The 22,163-nt window shown below is 41.4% G+C and overlaps 1 protein-coding gene and 1 non-coding gene across 2 annotated transcripts; one reads left to right on the plus strand and one right to left on the minus strand.

The window, feature by feature from the left end:
* Positions 1-694: 694 nt before the first annotated feature.
* Positions 695-2,181, minus strand: LOC122039805 (plasmodesmata-located protein 6-like). Its single transcript, XM_042599244.1, has 3 exons — positions 1,362-2,181; positions 1,059-1,160; positions 695-984 (listed from the first exon to the last, which is right to left on the minus strand). Exons 1-3 carry the CDS (start codon positions 2,086-2,088, stop codon positions 977-979), a joined length of 837 nt encoding a protein of 278 aa, XP_042455178.1. The 5' UTR covers positions 2,089-2,181; the 3' UTR covers positions 695-976.
* A 17,124-nt stretch (positions 2,182-19,305) lies between these two features.
* Positions 19,306-19,411, plus strand: LOC122044664. The gene has a single exon (XR_006129688.1). It is a non-coding gene; the product is annotated as a small nucleolar RNA R71 (small nucleolar RNA).
* Positions 19,412-22,163: the final 2,752 nt, after the last annotated feature.

Here is a 22,163-nt window from a genome sequence, read left to right on the forward strand (position 1 = left end):
AGAGGATTAACAACGTTGAGCCTCGGGTGACCGGTTCTGTCCTATAGAAATTTTCCATATATCAAATATGTCATAACTAGAAATCAAACCGTGAATCCATCCATCTTATTTAGCTCATCACTTTGTCTTTATCATTCAGTAACTTTTTTTTTCTTTTGTAGGAAAGGACTGAAGAAGGCCATCAGTGAAGCGATGGACACTGTTTAATAATTAATGTACATATGTTTATTTAACTCGCTTAAGTCGAATTCGAATATCATATAATCAAAGGCTTATATTACAACGACGTGTCTTAATTTGCTTGAATGATTAAAGGTCCATTTATTTTATATCTTTTAGAAAAGAATTATAGAAAATTTTGATTATTTTTCTTGATTTAGTTGTGATTAAAAATTTTGTTTTTTGTTCCAAGTTGGGATTCTCTTTCCCTCTGATTGCTCATGACAATTTTGTCTACAACAAGGCTGCCTACTTTGATCCTTATGATCGTTTTGTGAGGCTGCTTGCTCAATCCTCCAACAACGCTCGATCTCGATCCTTACAACCACCCGAGATACTTGCTCGCGATCAAGTTCTCTTCGAGCATGATTTCTTGGTGATGCGATCGGTTGTGCTGGAGGTGTCGATGTGGATCGACTCGAGCAAGATGTTTGTTGGGATAGAGGAGATCAAAAAAGATTCATATGCCTTTCTCTAGACTTCCTTTTCTGATTCAATTTTGAAAAACAAAAACTAAAAGTCCCATCAAATATTCAAACATAAATCTTGTTCCATCTGTTTTCTTACTTGTTCCTCAGTTCATAAGTCTATAACAATTGAGTTTGATAAACAGATAGAGATCAATAATAATGCAGCTTAGAAATCTGTGGGGCTTGATCAATAATAATTTCTTTCAAAGAAATTTCTCATCCATATCAGATCAATAAAAGGTTCTGAAACAACTCGGAGAATACCGCCACCTCAACTTTACTAATATTTATTTACCTGCAAATTAAGGATTCAAATGATTAAACTAAAATGCATATAGAAATGAAGAAAAAAATTATAATGAAAACTGCCTTGATTTCCTGCTTTTCTGACGAAGGAAAGGAAGAGGAGTATGAGAGCAATTCCTGCAATAAGGCCAATTATGATGGCCGCTGTTTTTCCTGCCTCATCACCTGAAAAAAAAAATACAAGACAAAATGTTCGGATTCAACCGTTGAATTCTAAATTTTAAAAGACCAAAATGAAGGACACAGATGTATACGAAAATGAATAGAAGAGGAATCAATGGCCAATTTTAGATGAATAAAAATTAAAATTGATGGAAGGTGTTTGTATCTGTCTTATCGGATAATGAAATCAACAGATGAACTCACCGTGGTCGTCATGGGAGGCGTCGACTCCGTCGGACGAGTAACTGACGTAGCATTTTCCGAGGTAAGCGTCGCCGGCGCCGGCGAGCCCGCAGACCTCCCTGAGCCGCGCTACTGCCGCCGCCGTGCACTCGTCGCACTGGTTCGCTGACTGGTCGCCGACGCACTGTGCCACCGCCTTCACTTCCCCGGCGGCGCCGACCCTGTAGCTCCCGCCTCTGCTCGTCTGCAGGGCAGCGAGCGCAGCGTCGCGCATGGAGAGCTGCATGACGGATTCGTCGTCGCCGTGTCCTCCGCCGGCGGAGGGGGAGACGCACTTCTTGTAGAGCACGGAGGTGTCAGGCTTGCCGAGGAAGGAGTCGTTGCCGTAGCGGAGGTAGCATCCCCTCAGCTGAACGGAGGCGCCGGCGGCGGAGGGGCAGAGAGCGGAGAGCTGGGAGAGGCAGGAGTGGACGCAGGCGGCACACTCAGACACCGCCACGTCGCCGCGGCACTGGAAGAGCCCGTAGGCCGCCGGCGTTCCCCTGGCGGCGGCGGAGGTGAAGTTGGCGTACGAGGAGAAGGCGGCGGAGTTGGCGAGGGAGGCGAACAGGGCGTCGAGATTGGATTGGTACGGGGAAGCAGCGTCGTACTTGGGCTGCGAGCAACCGGCGTAGACGAAGTCATCGTCGGAGGAGGCTGAGGAAGAAGCCATGGAAGAGAAGAGGAGCAGAAGCAACAATTCAGACATGTTAGTGAGCTTGATTGTTGCTGGAGCTTGATGTTTTCATAGAGTGAGTGAGGGAGTGACTTTAACTCTTTAAGGCTATGTTTACTACAAGAGACGAGGCATAGGAAGAGGAGAAGGGACAGGGGAAAGGCCCGTGACCATCGATGTTGTACTCATCCGCACACTATAAAAGTGGATTGATCGGACCTGAAGAATACCGGTGGAGAACGTGGTCCCAAGGAGCCCCATTATCTCTTGTACTCATTCTTGGTGATGTTCCCGTTGCAGATTGGTTTTGCTGGCCATGGAATCTTGCATGCAGTCGGTCGCATCGGGACCAAAGCGGAGACCTACAGCACTCGATCGCCAACGCACCATGTCCACTGTGAGTGCTTAGTTTTATGTTCTGTGTAGCATGGGTGATGCTTACCGGAAGAGTGCTCAGTGTGAAGCAAAGCTACTGTGCAGCCACGGACTGATATGCTTCCCTTTGCTTCGAGTGCTCGAAGCCGGCTTCTGCAGTCTTGGTCTGCTGCTGCACTGATCCTAGTCGACGAACGGAGAATGCCGGGTGAATTCCTTGGATCTTTAGGTGACTGCAATGGGTTTTAAGATTTCTTGGCCAAATTCAGATCAGCGAATTCCGAAATTATCTATTTGCAATTGTGGATCTTGGAGAGGTGGAAAGATAGGTTCTGAGTCGCTTGCTTGGGGCTGGGAGTTCATGCTTGTCGTAAATATTAGTCGCTTGCTCGAGACTAGAGAGCCATGTTTTACTAAGGCTAAGTCATTAGTGCGGAGCTAGGACTTTTGGGTCGATTGTAAGGTTGAGTCACTAGCTCGAGACTAGGGATTCGTGCTTGTCGTAAGGTTAAATCGTTAGAGCAAGGCCAGGAGTTCCAGACCTATTGCAAAAGCTGAGTCGTTAGCTTAGGACTAAGAGTTCCAGACTTTTGGGTCTATTTTTCTTTTAAAAAGAACCCCCATTGCTCGATTGGTGGTTGCACCAATTCAAAGCGGTACCCGATCTGATACCACTTGTTAGATCGTGATCGTTCGATAGGAGGGGTGAATATCGAAAAACTTTCGCAAAGAGTTAAGTAACGGAAAAAGAATAAGCGAAAAGAACAATGCTGACACAGTTCGATTTACTTGGTTCGGAGCCTGTGTCGACTCCTACTCCAAGGCCCGCATACAAGGGTGCTTTCGATGGCCAATCACTAATTAATTTGAATAATGATTACAAAAGAATTAAGTACATAAATGCTAGAATTAATTAGGAAAAATAAAAACCGACAATTAGTAAAGAAAGAGCGAACTAGAATTTTATCAGAGAGCTTCTCGCAGCGTCGCAAGAGCACTAGAAATCGAAATCAGAGTTGTTGTTAGAGCTCCGCCTTTGACCCTCCTTATATAGGAGGATCGGGATGCCTGGAACCTTCAGGGCGCCTCGACCATGACGTAGCCGACCCAACCAGGAGACTCCACGTTGTGACAACGTGAAGAGGATAAAATTTGTCTCCGGACACCCGGGTACCTCTCGGGCGCCTGGACCTCCGGGCGCCTGGGTACCTCCCGGACCCAAGTTTTCCAGCAGACTCCTTCCTGTAAGAAAAACTTTAGTCCGAGATAATTATACCCTGCAACACAGATTGTTAGCACAGTTTTATAGATAAGAAAAATAGTAATTAGATTCCGTCTCTCCGAGACAGGAATCTAGTCAAGATCTCGACTTAGAGTTCCGAGATGGTTCTAAGTCGGATCGACGCCTAAGTTCCCTTCCCGGGAACGCGTCCTCGCAGTCACTCCCCTCCAGTGACTTACTTCCACTTACCTGCCAGACGTCCGGTTAGCCCTTCGACCCATCTGGACTTCGTGCCAGTTATCCGGTCAATCCGTCGACCTAGCTGGACTTCGTGCCAAACGTCCGGTCAGCCCGTCAACCCATTTGGACTTCGTGCCAGCTATCCGATCGGCCCATCGACCTAGCTGGGCTTCGTGCCAGACATTTGCTCAGCCCGTCGACCTGTCTGGACTTCTCCTGCACACTCGGTCAAAGTGTTAGATCAACAGTAAAACTAACTTAACCTATTTTGTCATTCATCAAAACATGGGTTCGACCGTTAGTGCTAATTGCGCCAACAGATACTTTGAGGGTGATGTTGTGCTTGGGCTCCTTCGTACCTGCACATCTTGATTCATGCACTTCAAATGTGGAAAAGAATTCTTTTAATGTAATTTTTTTCTAAATCTTTCGAAATATAAAAGACATCTACTAGTGATGCCCATTTTGTATTTTTAGGAAATGAATTGAGGGCGTACCTTAACGAATCTCAGTAACTTATATTTTCTCCGAGATTCGAGAGTCCAGTAATGATTTCCTTAATTCTTGAGTACAGATGCGCAACTGTCTCATCTTCCCCAAGTCGCAGGTGTTGGTTGGTCCTAGGAAAATTGTACGGGTTCCACTGTACAAAAATTTTGTACAAGTGTCGAACCTTTCCTAAACAACCTATTATGTTCTTTAGAAGTTAAATTAGGAATCGCAAACGGAACTTAACATTATTGATTCCAAATTTAACTTATCTGTTCTTAATGATTTAGATTTGGATCACAATCGAAACTTAACACTATTGATCCAAATCAACCTATGTTATAAATTCAATTAAATATTAATTTTCAAAATTGGATTCCAGGACTGCATGACGAGGCACATGGCCTTCTTGGGTATGGGAGCATCCACCACCGCCAGACAAAGCCTTTTAAGGAAAGTTAATATTTAATTTCCTTATATAACTCTAAGTTTAACCAAAATGAACAATCTAATTACAAATTAGAAAAATAAAAAAAAACACAAACTCGAATAACAAATTCGAAAAACTAGAATCTAATGTCTCTTGTGTTTGGAATTCATACAAAGAAAAATAACTAGCATGATACGAAAAATAATAACTAGTTATACATTTTCTTTGTATGCTAATAACCTCAATATCTTCTGCCGTATTCCTCGCCTCGCCTTGGACGTTGTGTGGGTGACGATCCTCCAAGATGAACACTACCCAAAGCCTTCTTCCTCCTTCTCTAAAATCCGGCCACCACCACCACCAAGGAACAAAAGACAATAAGGGGAAAGGGAAGGGAGAGAGGGTCGGTCACAATAGAGAACTCCAAAAAGAGAATAAGAATTGATAATACATGAGGTCTCCCCTCCCCTTCTTTTATATTACTTGCCCAAGGCAAATAAGGAAAGACTTTTTACAAAAATTAAAATCTTCCTCTTGTTTTTCCTTTTCCCCTTTTATTTTTCCTTTTCCTTTCTCTTGATTAATTCAATCATTGATTTAATCAATCATTGATTAATTCTGTTATTGAAAGAAACAGAATATCCATCCAAATACAGTTTAGAAACTGATATTAAATTCTTTCTAAAACTGGGTACATAAAGATAACTTCTTAAAATCAAACTTCTATGTCTATCAAAAGATAAGTAGACGTCTCCCACTGCAACAGCCGCCACCTTAGTAGCATTGCCCATGTAGACGGTTATCTCTCCTTCAAATAATCGTCAAGTTTCCTGCAACCCCTGCAAAGAGTTGCAGACATGATCAGTGGCTCCCGTATCTACATACCAGGTGCTGGTAGATAACACCGCTAAACATATTTCAACTATTAGAGCATGAGATATACCTTTATTGTTCTGATTCCTACGAGGACAGTCCGCCTTCCAATGTCCTAACTACTTGCAGATGAAGCACTTGCCGTTCGGCTTTTTGTCCTGTGCCCTGAGATTTATTCACCTTCTTTGCTGAGACAGTCTGTTTCTTCTTCTTCTTGCCTTTCGATTTAGAAGTAGAACCATTTTCAGCATAGTGAATCTGAGAATTCTGACGAAATAACTCTTCTGCTGCCTGAAGTTATGTCAGCAATTTTGCCAATGAATACATCCTTTTATTCATATTATAGTTCAGACGAAAATGCTCAAAACTTCTGGGTAGCATTTGGAGAATGATATCGACCTGGGTTTCCCCATCGATTTCTCCTCCAAGGATTTGTATTTCATTCAAATGAGCCATCATCTTTAGGATATGATCCCTTACGGGAGTCCCCTCTATCATGGTGGTTGTCATTAACTTTCTCATAACTTCTTGCCTAGCGGCCCGATCCTGGTGACCAAAGAGATCCTTGAGATTGTTCATTATATCATAAGCTGTTGGTAAATCCTAATGCTTATGTTGTAGTACATTTGACATTGAAGCCAGAATGTAACACCGCGCCATCTCATCTGCTTTTACCCATTTCCTATGATTCTCAATCTCCTCTTGGGTAGACTCACCATTAGGCGCATTAAGGCACTCCTCTGACAGTACAAACTTATAGCCCTCAGCAGTAAGAACAATGTCCAGGTTTCTTTTCCAATCTATATAGTTTCGACCAGTAAGTTTGTTCTCTTTCAGTATGATAGCCAATGGGTTGAAAGACATCCTAAGAATCACAAAATAAACTTTGGTCAAGACTCTAAATTTAGAATAATATTGATTCCTCAAACAATACTATTTAAATTAACCAACACCTCAAATCACCGTGTATTTTACATGCCACGATAGTGTGGACATATACAAAATCAAACATTTGTAAGAAGAGATTTTACCCATTAATTTTATTCTTGTCAACATAACTCTATGACAAATAAAATTAATAGTTGATTTTCCTTCGGTCACACAAATAATAACAGTGACTCCGATGGGGAGGATACTATTAGACGTGCCTAAGTGTACACCATTACTTGACACCTAGTCCATTAATAAGATTGTGCCCCTTCCGATGGGGAAGATCACACGCTCTTGATTAATTTCCTATAGTCATCCAAAATGGAAGTTTGATCTAGTGATCCGCAAACAAACTCATTCGATATGGAGGAAGGCACTCAGAGCCAACGCCCAAGTTTGTTTACATCACTTACAAACCAATAATGGAGACCGTGAAATTTATTTAAAAATCTCTCTCCCACTTAGTTATTTAAGGTGAGGAATTTTAACCTATGCTAGCATACATCACATGCAAACACACATCACAGTAAATAAAAGCAATAAATATGGAAATTAATTTTCCAACTATTATGGCTTCTTCCATCACTGTCTTTCGCGTGCTGCCATCCCTAGGGATCATGTCGTCGGGTCCATCGAGCTTCTTTTTCTACTGCGCCTCTAGTCCTCTAATAGCACCACGCCTCGCAAGGATACGATCCGCGACAAAAATAGAATTTTACATATATCGAACCTATATTCCATAAAGGAATGTACATGTAATCTAGATCGAAATAAAAATGTAAAATCCTAATAACTAATACAACTCCTGCTGTATTTAATATTACAATCATGCACACACATTAAAATGCCCTTGACATGTCCAAGGATCCAATCACACACAATGTCTATATGCCATAATAGTTGGAGCCTGCAACCATAAAGTTAGCACATCCTACTATTATCCTGCCTACTATTATCCTGCCTAAATTATGTATGACATATGCATAATCTATTTGAAAACCAAACAGATAGAGGCAAACCTTAGCTCTGATACCAATTGTTGGTTGGTCCTAGGAAGATCGTACGGGTTCCACTGTACAAAAATTTTGTACAAGTGTCGAACCTTTCCTAAACAACTTATTGTGTTCTTTAGAAGTTAAATTAGGAATCGCAAACGGAACTTAACATTATTGATTCCAAATTTAACTTATCTGTTCTTAATGGTTTAGATTTGGATCGCAAGCGAAACTTAACACTATTGATCCAAATCAACCTATGTTATAAATTCAATTAAATATTAATTTCCAAAATTGGCTTCTAGGACTGCATGGCGAGGCACATGATCTTCTTGGGTATGGGAGCATCCACCAACGCCTAGACAAAGCCTTTTAAGGACAGCTAATATTTAATTTCCTTATATAACTCTAGATTTAACCAAAAGGAACAATCGAATCACAAATTAGAAAAATAATGAGGAGGAGATTTAAAGTAAGAGAAGTTACCAAATGAAGCATGCCAAATACACATGCATGAACTTCTCCATCATGTAGTTGCCCTCCTCCTAATCTTTGAGTTCTATATAAAAGAAGATAGACAACAAAAATTAAGTAAAGGATACAGGTTTATTATAAAGAAAGAAATGCAACTAGAAAGAATTAAAGGCATAAATGAAAATAAGGAAAATGAACTTGGGTTGCCTCCCAAGAAGCACTTGTTTAAGGTCATTAGCTCGACCACCTCATTAGATTCATCTAAATCTCGCTCTTAGAGGGGTAAGATATTTCAACACCCACCTACCAAGGGCTCTTATTATGGAAAAAGCTTTCAACATAGGAGAAATAAAGTGAAGTATCGCTCTACCCATCTTTGTCTTCTTGAAAAATCTTTTCAGGTGGTCGAAGACGGTTCAGATTGAGCTTCCAATTCTCGGCCAAAGAGAAATCTACACATGCAAAAGAAAAACATACCTCCCACAAGCATGTAAAATAAGTAAGAACTAGAACCATATCAAAATAAGTTGAATAAGTAATAAAAATTGAATCACATCCAACAAAGTCAATAATGGATACCTCTAAAAAATTGTCCCAAAGATTACAAGAAATACTAACCTTATTTTGCTGAGAGATACCTGAAAGTTTCAAGCATATGGACATGACTTCTTCAGAAACAAGTACTGGTTCTGGCTCAAGAGGGAGTGCAACTAAAAGTGATGATTCTTGAGACTCTGCTAATTCTGCGTAAGTCCCTACACATTGGTCCACAACATGTTCAATCCTTGCAACTCTCATAATCTCAGAAGGTTGTGTGGACAAAGGAGGTGATTCTTGAGATGTTACTTCCACAACACAACTCCCTACACATCCTTCCATATCATCAACAACACAAACATCAAAAAATAAACCAACATCAATATCCTCAATAGGAGAATCAATTACAAGAGGATTAATAACTTCACTTACAGTTTTAAGTTGATCTACCACATCACATTCATCATCTGAAAATTCAATTTCATCATAACACTCTGTAAACCCAGAAGGTAGATCTGAAAACTTGTTATCCTCTGCATTATTATTACAATCCTCATCTGAAGAGTCTTCATCTTTATATACATCTAGAAATCTGCACTTAACCATATTAGAACCACAGAATTTTTTAAAGTCTTTGTTTTCATTGGCCCCCACTAGCCTTTGTGGAAAAGGAACCCTTAGTGAAGGTCTTGGGAAAGATTAAACTTCATTTTTCCCAAATTCCCTTTTGGCTTACTGTGGAGATCTAACTTGCTTATCTAGTGTTTATGTGATCAATCGTTGAGGGAAAGGTACTTATGCCCTTTGGGTACTTCCTGGAGTAATGGAACTGAATTCTTGAGGTCTTCTATTGTTCTTCTCCTCAATTCTATACAAGTCATTTTTTAGAAGTTCTTCATGATTCTTTTCACCTCTCAACTCAATGTCATTATAATGTTCTGTAACGTCCGAAAATTCTCAAATAAATTTTAGAAATATTCTATTATTTTTCTGAAATTTTAGAATATTTTTATAGAATTTTTGGAGTAGCAGAAGTAGCAAAATTAAATAAAAACGTAAAACAACCTAAGCGGGAATTAAACCTGCAACCTATGGACTCTATGACGTATAGGTGACTTTAGTAACCAAGGGGCCCCAACAGGGGTGTGCTGAAAGAAGAGGAGAAAAATTATATTTATGATCGAGTTGGGTTGTATTAATCACTTAATATAAATAGGGAATTTAAGTGGGAGATTATTATTTCGGATCGACAACTCCTCCTCACCCTCAAACCCTCACCGCCGAACCTCTCTCTTCTTCACCCTCTCGGCACACAAGCCCAAGAAAACCTAGGGTTCCATCTCTAGGGTCGTAGGAGCACCTTCCGGCAATAACTTCGATACGAGGGCGCTCCTCTCTGCGAGAAGAACGCGTAGACGTAAGAAGATCGCCGAAGAGATCTTCTTCTCCGGAAACCTAGCGATCAGAATTGTAAGAAACTTAGCGCAGGAAGTAAGTAACCCCTCACCTGCAGTATAAGTAGTTAATCATACGTTTTTATGCTTTTAGTTCAGCCATATGCATGATTATTCAGTTGAGGAGAGTTAAAGCACACCAAGTGTTCGATAAAATGACTAGTACATTTAAATGCTACAGTAGGCATTTTAGTAGTTCAATTAAATGTCATAGATGCATTTTAAATAGCATGCTTAATCTTGCTTCAGTTTATATGGGACTACGGTCCAAAGGGTGGGCTCCCATAGTCGCCTCTAGGTTCAGATAACCTAGCTCTAGGTTCAGATAACCTAGTAAGAGCAAGATAAGATAAATCAGTTTATGAACAGTATTTTACTTTTATCAGTGGCACTGTACTGAACTCTCAGTTATCCTTGGGTTGGGCTCCCATAGTCGTCCCTAGGTTTAGATAACCTAGTAGACCCTACTAGATTCGGGACTAGCTACCTCAGGTCTAGTTAGGGATGCGCGCATAGCAAGTACAGTTGTCGGGCCCATCAGCAGCATGATTAGTATTTTTATCTATTATGAAAATAGTTTTCAAAACTTCACAAATCAGATATGTGAATATGATATAGTTTCAGCATGAACCTAACATTAATATTAGCTTAGATTATGTATTAATTTAGTTTTCTTATTGATATAACAAATAGCTTTATGTTTAGTCTTTGATTGTCATGACTTGTATATCCATATGCCATGTTTTAGCATTTTCAGCATGATCATCAGCATGTATTTCAAATAGCACCTTTTGAAAGCATGATTTCTTCGAATGCATGTTTTGTGAGGTAGATGGTTCTTACTAAGCTCCCAAGCTTATAGTTTCCTTTTTCCTTATACTGCAGATAAAGGTAAAGGGAAGATGGATTAGCGGAGGCTGGAGGGCAATGCGACAAGATGTGTGTGAGAAGGAACTTGGAATAAAGACTTTTAGGGATTAGCCCATCTAAAGACTTAGTATTTCTAATCTTGTTACCTTTCTACACATTTAGGATGTTAAGTATCATGGATTGTGAAGGTATGCACTAGGTTATGCTTAGACTTCTAGTTACCTTGATGTTAGTCGGTAAATTATGAATCATGACATGCTTAGTAAGAGTCCAATGTTTATTAGTTGATACATTCATGTTGTACATGAAATTTCTGAAATGCAGTAGAAATCAGAGCTCTAATCAATCAACCGATCGATTGGAGGGTCCTCAATCGACCAGCCGATCGATTGGGAAGTGATCTGCCGCGTACAGAGAGCTGATGAATCGATCAGCTGATCGATTGACCAGGGATCGATCAGCCGATCGATTGGGAAGTGATCTGCCGCGAACAGTCAGTTGTTGAATCAATCATTGGATCGATTGGACAGACTGGATCGATCGGCCGATCGATTCAGAAGGTTCTTCCGTGCACAGTAGCACGTTGAATCGATCAGTGGATCGATTGATATATTCCAATCGATTGAGTACCGACCTCAATCGATTGGAGAAGCCTGGTTTCGGCTGGGAACATCTTATTTCAGTCTCTTGACTATATGGAGAGTTTAGATCCCATTCTTTAGTATATGTACAATAATGACGAGGTATTTTGAACACAAGTTATAGAGTTTACTAGTCATTAGCAGAGTGAGATTTTAATTAGTACAGCTTTCCGCACCTTATAGTTCAGTTTAGCACAATGTAACCCCCGACCTTACAGTTTAGTCAGTAGAAGACGGGGCGTTACATAGTGGTATCGGAGCAAGTTCCATACTTCCTCCACACACACATCAGCATTGAACCTACAGCTTCCAAGTAAGAATATCTCTCACTTTATTTATGTTTCTTGCTTTCATGTTTATAGATAACTAAAGCATGTTCATATATGATAGCATCTAACAAGATAATAGTAGTTATGTAAACATGATTGTATTAGTTATGTATGTCCTCTTTTTCCCTAGAAAATGGTACGAGAGCGCCTAGCAAAAAAGGGCATCAGCTATTGAGCCCAACATGAGGCCGACAGCTCAGTGCCTCCTCCAGACCTTACAGAGGTAGTGGCTCAGTTACAGAAGCAACTAGCTGAACAGCAACAGGAGATAGCCACTCTAAGGGCTAATCAACAGAACACTCCCACTGCCACTCCGGAACCTAACTTAGCAACCCCAGTAGTGATAGAGGTTCCACCAGTCCAACCTACAGCACCAGTAGCCCCAGCAGCAGGGGCAAGGAGAGAAGTCTATCTGATCCAGTGGCAGAAAATCAAACCAGAGAACTTCTCAGGCACCAGTGAACCATGGGATGCCCAAGCCTGGTTCAAAACACTGGAGAGTACGATGGAGCTTCTGGACTGACCAGAGTATGAAAAGGTGAAATGCGCCTCCTTCTGCCTGGCAGGAGATGCACGTATGTGGTGAGAGAGGATTAAGGTGAAGCGCCCAGTGAACCAGATGACATGGGCCGACTTCGAGAGAGAATTCTTTGAGGAGTTCTTCCACATGCGGGTCACAAACCGCCACTACAATGAGTTCACCGAATTTCGTCAGGGCAACCTTTCAGTTGAGGAGGCCGTGAAGAAATTCAACAGACTGGCTCGTCTATGCCCTGAACTAGTCAGCACTGAAAGAGAACGAGTCCGGTTGATGCTCAAAATTCTAAGGTCGGAAATAGCACTGAACATGGCCAGCAGCGTCCGTAGGCCGCAAACCACAGAAGAACTGGTAAGTAGTGCTCTGATCACCGAGCATTACCAGAACATCATCAAGCAGCAGAAGCAAGCCTTCTCAGAGTCCAAAGGCCAAGGAGGCTCAAGTACTCAGAAACACCAGGGCCACAGCTCTAACTGGAAAGGGAACTCCAGTAACAAACGTAAACCAGGGAGTTATACAAAAGGAGGACCAGCTAGTAAACAGCCTAGCTATCCCAAGTGTTCTACTTGTGGGAAATTCCACCCCAGAGTTTGTCGCAAGGGCACACGAGGATGCTTCAAATGTGGCCAAGAAGGGCATATGGCTAAGCAATGCCCGAACAAGACCAGTTTTCCCCCACCGCAGCCGATTCAGTACGGAGACAAACCATCCCAGTTGCACCAGATGCAGGCTTCTTTAGATGGTCCACACATCAGCCATGGCAAACTAGAAGCCCCCTTAGCCACAACGAACGCGAGGATCTACTCACTCACCAGAGAGGACGTAGCGAATGCCTCGACAATTGTTACAAGTCAGATCAGTATTTTACAGCAAAGTGCAACTATCTTATTCGATACTAGGGCAACCCATTCTTATATATCCAGGACATTCGCCGAAAAGTTGGCAATATCTCCAGAAGTACTCAATGGTCAGTTTTTGACAACACTACCTTCAAGAGAAATTATGGCATCCACGCACTGGCTCCGAGCAGTGTCAGTCATTATAGCAAACAAAGAGGTTTTTGGTGATCTGATAGTGCTAGATATGGCTGACTACGATGTCATCTTGGGAATGGACTTTCTGATCAAGTACGGTGCCTCTATAGAGTGCCGTAAACAGAAAGTTGTATTCCAACCCGAAGTAGGAGTATAGTTTGGGTACATCAGAGAACCAAAGAGAAAGGCCAAGAAGTTTCTCTCAGCTCTGAAAGCACAGAAACTACTGGATTCAGGATGTACAGGATTCTTAGCACATATAGTCAGTACCAGTCAGAATAAGGACCAAAAGCTAGAAGAGGTCCGAGTTGTATGTGACTACCCAGCAGTCTTCCCTGAGGAGTTACCGGGCCTAGCACCAAATAGAGAGATTGAATTTGAGATAGAACTCATCCCCGGTACAAATCTCATCTCCAAAGCACCCTACCGCATGGCTCCAGCTGAACTGAAGGAACTTAGGAGCAACTACAGGAGCTGCTTGACAAGGGTTTCATACGCCCTAGTCACTCACCATGGGGAGCTCCTGTATTGTTCGTGAAGAAGAAGGACGGGAGCATGCGCCTGTGTATAGACTACCGGGCACTAAACCAAGTCACGATTAAGAAAAGGTATCCTCTTCCCAGGATAGATGACCTGTTTGATCAGCTAAAGGGAGCAGCAGTGTTCTCTAAAATAGACCTCAGATCGAGATATCACCAGGTGAGAGTTAAAGAAGGTGACATACCCAAGACAACTTTCAGGACCAGATACAGACATTATGAGTTCGTAGTCATGCCCTTTGGCATGACGAATGCTCCAGCTACTTTCATGGACCTCATGAACAGAGTATTCAGAGAATACTTAGATAAGTTTGTTATCGTGTTCATCGACGACATTCTTATCTATTCCAGAACTCGGGAAGAACACGCAGAGCACCTGAAGATAGTACTGTAGACCCTTTAGCAGAACCAGTTGTACGCCAAGTTCATGAAATATGAATTTTGGCTCGATCAGGTATCCTTTCTGGGTCACATCATCTCCAAGGATGGTGTCATGGTAGACTCCAGTAAGATAGAGGTTGTGAGTAACTGGAAAAGACCTAAGAACGCCAGTGAAATCAGAAGCTTTATGGGACTAGCAGACTACTTCAGAAAATTTGTAGAGGATTTCTCCAGGATAGCCTCCCCACTGACAACTCTCACCAGGAAGAACAGGAAATTTCAGTGGACAGAGGACTGTGAGAACAGTTTCATCGAGCTAAAAAGAAGATTGACCAGTGCTCCCATTCTGACTCTGCTAGAAAACACAGACAGCTTTGATATTTACAGTGATGTCTCTAAATTGGGACTAGGAGCAGTACTGATGCAAAATGGCAGGGTGATCACCTATGCCTCCAGACAACTCAAGGACTATGAGAGGAACTACCCTACTCACAACCTTGAGCTTGCAGCAGTTGTCTTCGCCCTCAAAATTTGGAGATATTACTTGTATGGAGCTCAGTGCAGAGTCTGAAGTACTTCTTCACTTAGAAGGATCTGAATATGCGACAGCGTAGATGGCTCGAGCTGGTCAAAGACTATGACATAGACATCCTCTACCACCCAGGAAAAGCCAACAAGGTGGCAGATGCACTTAGCAGGAAGTCCAGTGCCACCTTACTATCCCTAGCAGCCATGTCACCGCCCCTACAAAAGGAAATTACAGATTTCGGTCTCGAACTTATAGTGGGACAGCTCTCTACTATGACATTAGCATCTACCCTACTTGGTGACATCCAGACAGCTCAGGATCAGGACCCTGAAGTTCAGAAAATCAAGCAAGGGTTAGCAGAATCAGAAAGTGGAGAGTTCAGAGTATCCGATAGTAGGGTATTGTATTTTGGTGACAGACTATGCGTTCCGGATCAGGAGGAATTACGGAGGAAGATCCTAGACGAGGCCCACAGGACTCCTTATGCGATGCATCCTGGTTCCACTAAGATGTACCAAGACCTAAAGAGACATTTTTGGTGGCATGGAATGAAGAGAGACATCGCTAGATATGTCAGTACCTGTCTGACCTGCCAGAGGGTTAAGGCAGAACACCAGAGACCAGGAGGAGTTCTGCAGCCTATTCAGATTCCAGAATGGAAGTGGGAGGATATTTCTATGGATTTCATAGTGGGATTACCCAGAACCATGAATGGTTTTGATGCCATCTGGGTAATAGTCGACAGATTGACTAAATCAGCTCACTTCTTAGCTATCAGGATATCTTACACCATGGAGCAGCTAGCTCAGTTGTATCTCAAGGAGATTGTCAGACTGCATGGAGTTCCACGGACCATCATTTCAGACAGAGACAGTAGATTCACGTCACACTTCTATGATTGTGTACAGTCAGCATTGGGCACTAGGTTAAAGTTTTGTACAACTTTCCATCCTCAGACAGATGGTCAGACGGAGCGAGTAAATCAGGTACTCGAAGACATGCTCCGAGCATGTGCCCTAGACTTCAAGAGAAGTTGGTCCAAATACCTGTGTTTAGCAGAATTTGCATACAACAATAGCTATCAGGCCACTATCGGCATGGCACCCTACGAGGCTCTCTACGGGCGGAGGTGTAGATCTCCAATCTGCTAGTATGAAAGTGGTGAACAGAAAGAACTAGAAATTCAGACAGATCTAGTAGCAAATACCACAGCAGCTATACAGCAGATCCGCCAGAGGATAGAGACAGCTCAGAGTCGCCAGAAAAGCTATGCTGATACACGGCGTCGACCCTTAGAGTTTCCAGTTGGGGATACAGTATTCCTCCGAGTGGCTCCCATGAAGGGAGTAATGCGTTTTGGGAAGAAGGGCAAATTAAGTCCCAGATATGTGAGACCATACCTTATCATCAGAAGAGTTGGCAAGGTAGCATATGAGCTAGAGCTACCCCAGGAGATGTCAGCTATCCATAGCGTATTTCATGTCTCTATGCTGAAGAAGCATATCCCAGATGCCACTCAAGTGATTGAGCCTCAGTCGGTACAAGTCCGCGAAGACCTCAGCTATGACAGTCGGCCTATTCAGATAGTAGACCAAGCAGTTAAGAAATTGCGGAACAAGGAGGTATCATTAGTAAAAGTCATTTGGCAAAATCACACAACAAAAGAGACAACTTGGGAGACAAAAGCTAGTATGAGACAGAAGTACCCAGAGTTATTTTAAGTCCGAGGATGAACTTTTTATAAGGTATGGGGGATTGTAACGCCCGAAAATTCTCAAATAAATTTTAGAAATATTCTATTATTTTTATGGAATTTTATAATATTTTTATAGAATTTTTGGAGTAACAGAAGTAGCAAAATTAAATAAAAACGTAAAACCGCCTAAGCGGGAATTGAACCCGCGACCTATGGACTCTATGACGTATAGGTGACTTTAGTAACCAAGGGGCCCCAGCAGAGGTGTGCTGAAAGAAGAGGAGAAAAATTATATTTATGATCGAGTGGGGTTGTATTAATCACTTAATATAAATAGGGAATTTAAGTGGGAGATTATTATTTCGGATCGACAACTCCTCCTCACCCTCAAACCCTCACCGCCGAACCTGTCTCTTCTTCACCCTCTCGGCGCACAAGCCCAAGAAAACCTAGGGTTCCATCTCTAGGGTCGTAGGAGCACCTTCCGGCAATAACTCCGATACGAGGACTCTCCTCTCTGCGAGAATAATGCGTAGACGTAAGAAAATCGCCGAAGAGATCTTCTTCTCCGGAAACCTAGCGTTCGGAATTGTAAGAAACTTAGCGCAGGAAGTAAGTAACCCCTCACCTGCAGTATAAATAGTTAATCCTACATTTTTATGCTTTTAGTTCAGCCATATGCATGATTATTCAGTTGAGGAGAGTTAGAGCACACCAAGTGTTCGATAAAATGACTAGTACAGTTAAATGCTACAGTAGACATTTTAGTAGTTCAATTAAATGTCATAGATGCATTTTAAATAGCTTGCTTAATCTTGCTTCAGTTTATATGGGACTACGGTCCAAAGGGTGGGCTCCCATAGTCGCCTCTAGGTTCAGATAACCTAGCTCTAGGTTCAGATAACCTAGTAAGAGCAAGATAAGATAAATCAGTTTATGAACAATATTTTACTTTTATCAGTGGCACTGTACTGGACTCTTAGTTGTCCTTGGGTTGGGCTCACATAGTCGTCCCTAGGTTTAGATAACCTAGTAAACCCTACTAGATTCGGGACTAGCTACCTCGGGTCTAGTTAGGGATGCGTGCATAGCAAGTACAGTTGTTGGGCCCATCAACAGCATGATTAGTATTTTTATCTATTATGAAAATAGTTTTCAAAACTTCACAAATCAGATATGTGAATATGGTACAATTTCAGCATGAACCTAACATTAATATTAGCTTAGATTATGTATCAATTTAGTTTTCTTATTGATATAACAAATAGCTTTATGTTCAGTCTTTGATTGTCATGACTTGTATGTCCATATGCCATGTTTTAGCATTTTCAGCATGATCATCAGCATGTATTTCAAATAGCACATTTTGAAAGCATGATTTCTTCGAATGCATGTTTTGTGAGGTAGATGGTTCTTACTAAGCTCCCAAACTTATAGTTTCCTTTTTCCTTATACTGCAGATAAAGGTAAAGGGAAGATGGATTAGCGAAGGCTGGAGGACAATGCGACAAGATGTGTGTGAGAAGGAACTTGGAATAAAGACTCTTGGGGATTAGCCCATCTAAAGACTTAGTATTTCTAATCTTGTTACCTTTCTGCACTTTTAGGATGTTAAGTATCATGGATTGTGAAGGTATGCACTAGGTTATGCCTAGACTTCTAGTTACCTTGATGTTAGTCGGTAAATTATGAATCATAACATCCTTAGTAAGAGTCCAATGTTTATTAGTTGATGCATTCATGTTGTACACGAAATTTCTAAAATGCAGCAGAAATCAGAGCTCCAATCGATCAGCCGATCGAATGGGAAGTGATCTGCCACGTACAGAGAGCTGATGAATCGATCAGCTGATCGATTGGCCAGGGATTGATCAATCGATCGATTGGGAAGTGATCTGCCGCGAACAGTGAGCTGTTGAATCGATCATTGGATCGATTGGACAGATTGGATCGATCGGCCGATCGATTCAGAAGGTTCTTCCGTGCACAGTAGCACGTTGAATCGATCAGTGATCGATTGATATATTCCTATCAATTTAGTACCGACCTCAATCGATTGGAGAAGCCTGGTTTCGACTAGGAATATCTTATTTCAGTCTCTTGACTATATGGAGAGTTTAGATCTCATTCTTTAGTATATGTACAATAATGACGAGGTATTTTGAACATAAGTTATAGAGTTTACTAGTCATTAGCAGAGTGAGATTTTAATTAGTACAGCTTTCCGCACCTTATTGTTCTGTTTAGCACAATGTAACCCCCAGCCTTACAATTTAGTCAGTAGAAGGCGGGACGTTACATGTTCACTAGACCTTGTCTGTGTAGGAGGGAGATCATGTTCGAACCATTTTGAAACTATGCTATCAATCTTTACCTCCAACTGTTTGGACCCCTCATTTTGTGACTTGTGATTTTCAAAATTCTTGGGTGGTTGAACTGCAATTTGTTTGACAGGCTCTCTAGCATTTATGGCTTGCACTTCCTGGATTTTTAAGGGAGATTCCATCCAACTTTTATCTGACCATTCTTGGAGATTCAATATCACTTGATCAATTATGTATACGCTTCGTCCACACTTTTGTTCATAAAAGAACCTCCAGCTGATGAATCCAATAAATATTTATCTGAGAAAGAAATTCTCCTATAAAATATGTTCAAGGTCAGCCATTTTTCCAAACCATGATAAGGGCACAATTTTTGTAGACTCTTGAATCTGTCTCATACTTCAAATAATGATTCTCCATCTGTCTGAACAAAATTTGTGATGCAATTCCTCATATACACTGTTCTGCTTGGAGGGGAAAATGATTCAGGAATTTCTGCACCAATTGTTCCCAACTTGTAATGCTTTGAAGACGGAGAGAATATAATCAAGTCCTTGCTTTATCCTTAATACTGAAAGAAAATGTCATCAATCGAACTGCATCCGTTGACACTCCTTCATAGTTCACTATATCACAAAGCTCTAGAAATGTCTCAAGGTGTAGATAAGGGATTTCTGATATTTCTCCTCCAAATTTGTGACATTGTATCATAGCAATTAACTTTGGGTCTAGTTGGAAACTTTCTGCTTCGATATGAGGTTGCACAATCGGAGATAAAAATCTTACGGAAATAAGTACAGAAAATTCTCTCAAAGGTCTGCTTGACATGTTAGTGCTCATGGATATCTAAGAAAAATTTATGAGAAAAAAATAAAAATAAAGAATTAAAGACAAGAAATAAAATGCTATATGAAAAATGAGAAAGAAAATATAGAATTTAAATTGCAAGAAAGAAAGTGCATAATGAAAATAAGAAAGAGAAAGTAAAATAAAAAAGAAAAATATCTAGAGTAACTCAATACTAATCAACTAATGTTAATCGAAAACAGTCCCCGGTAATGGCGTCAAAAACTTGTTATGCAATCGTAAGTGCACGGTTTCGTCGTCAGTAATAAAAAGATATCAATCCCACATGGACTATCGATTAAGAACTAGTTAACTTCATACGGTGAATTATCTAGACAAGCATAAGATTAGTTGGAAAAGAAAGAAAGAGAAAGAGAAGAGAGAAGAGATGGTGGATCTTGAGAGGGGTTGAGCTAAGAAGATGTGAGAGATGGTTTGAGATGTGATTCTAGAATTTTGGTTTCTTTGTGATGCTAGGCGATGTTACATAGATTGTTTAGTTCTTATTCTCTATGTTCATACTCTTGTAGGAAGTTAGATGCATTACCAACTCTCCCCTGCAGTGGATAAGCCGACATGATCTCCTACTCCATGTCGTATGCTACTAAATGGAAGTGATTCCTATGAAGTCCATTAGCGGGGCAGCTGTCACTAACACCCCTTGGTCATACAACACAGAAACACACTAACACACAATAACATAGACATAGAAATAGTGATTATGCCCAATCCCCTACTTCCTTGTAGAGATTTGCTTCTTCTTTCAAGGTGATACCCTAGACATCCATTAGCAGGGCAACCTATCACTGACACCCCTCAATCATACGGTCTAGGGTATCCCCCTATCGGATTAATAATTCTACATAACCATTTCATAAAACATGCAAAAGATATATATAAGTTTCACACACACATTTCATCAAACATGAACAAATCATTAACTAGTCATTAAATAGAAATATGGCAAATTCACATAGTTTTACATCTTCAACACATCACAAATACTCCCTAATCCTAGAAAGGAGATGTACTCCATTGCAAAGGAAAAACAACCCCAAAACATAAAGTAAAGCATACTTACAACCCTAGATGTGAGAAGAAGGGGAAGAAGAGATGTTTGCCGATGTTTCCAATGTCTTGAGGATGCCTCCTTACTCTGGAGATGGACGGATCGTCAAGGGATGGAGGTGAATGAAGCTCTAGGGTCTCCCCCTAAGGGGAGAGCCCTTCCCCAAGGAGAGGGATGAAGTTCCAAACCCAAGATGAGTCAAAGAATGAGGTTCTCGACCCTATACCTCCTCCAAACTGCCCAGAAAAATCAGAATTACAAGGGTCCGATAAACCAGGGTTTTCACACATTAAACCAGATTTTCTCGTGATTCACCCTGAACCAAAGTTGTAGCTCTTAAAATTATCTACAATATGATACTTGGATCGAGCCCTGTCTCCAACTGAGCCGAACATTATGGTGGTTCAAAGTTTGGTCTGTAGTTTGGGCGGAGGTCTAGATGAACCCACGGTTGGGAGGCACGACCATGCCATTTAGCATGGGTAGAAAATACTATATCTCTGTTGAATCTTAAGAAAAGTTGTAGACCTTGAAGTTATCTATGTTTCAATATAAAGAACAGCCCAAAACTCCAACCAAGCATAATGTTATGGTTGTTTTACGATCGGTCTGCAATCTACCCAGAATTCAGCACAACACTATTTTGGCGTGCCACGACCGTGTGGATCTACACGGCCGGCTTCTTCTTGGCCTTAGCTCTAGTCACACGACCATGTGGGTCACATAGTCGTGTGGGCCACACGGTCATGTGGGTCACACGACCGAGTGGGTCACACGGTCGTGGCCTTCTTCTTCTCTGCCAAAGTCACACGACCGTGTGGATTCACACGGTTGTGGCTTTCTTTGCCTCTGGAAAGTTGGCAAGGTCGTGGCTTGATTTGCCTCTGGCGGGAGAGCAAGGTCGTGTGGGTCACACGACCTTGGCTTGATCTCTTCCAAAGTTGTTCTCGTGTGCCTTTTTGCTCCATTTTCGTTCCAATATGTGTCATGTCAATCACAATATGCAAAGAGCATATCTCCAAACAGAATATAATAAAAGTATGATATTATAATGAAATAGAGTGCAATAAACATAGATTATGCTTATGAAATATAAGTAGATGTGTGTCCAAACATACATAAAAGTGTATATAATCTACGCACATCAGAGGTTAGGCAAGGGCAAGCCCAATAAGAAGATTGATAGAAGATGAAAATCCAAGTGGGTTAGTGTTGGCTAGATACTTAGTGCGAAAGTCCTTGTGAGTGAAGCCAAGCAACTGGAAAGTCCTGGTGAGTGAAGTCAGGCAGTTG

Source organism: Zingiber officinale, chromosome 2A (genome assembly GCF_018446385.1).
Source record: "Zingiber officinale cultivar Zhangliang chromosome 2A, Zo_v1.1, whole genome shotgun sequence".
NCBI lineage: Eukaryota > Viridiplantae > Streptophyta > Magnoliopsida > Zingiberales > Zingiberaceae > Zingiber > Zingiber officinale.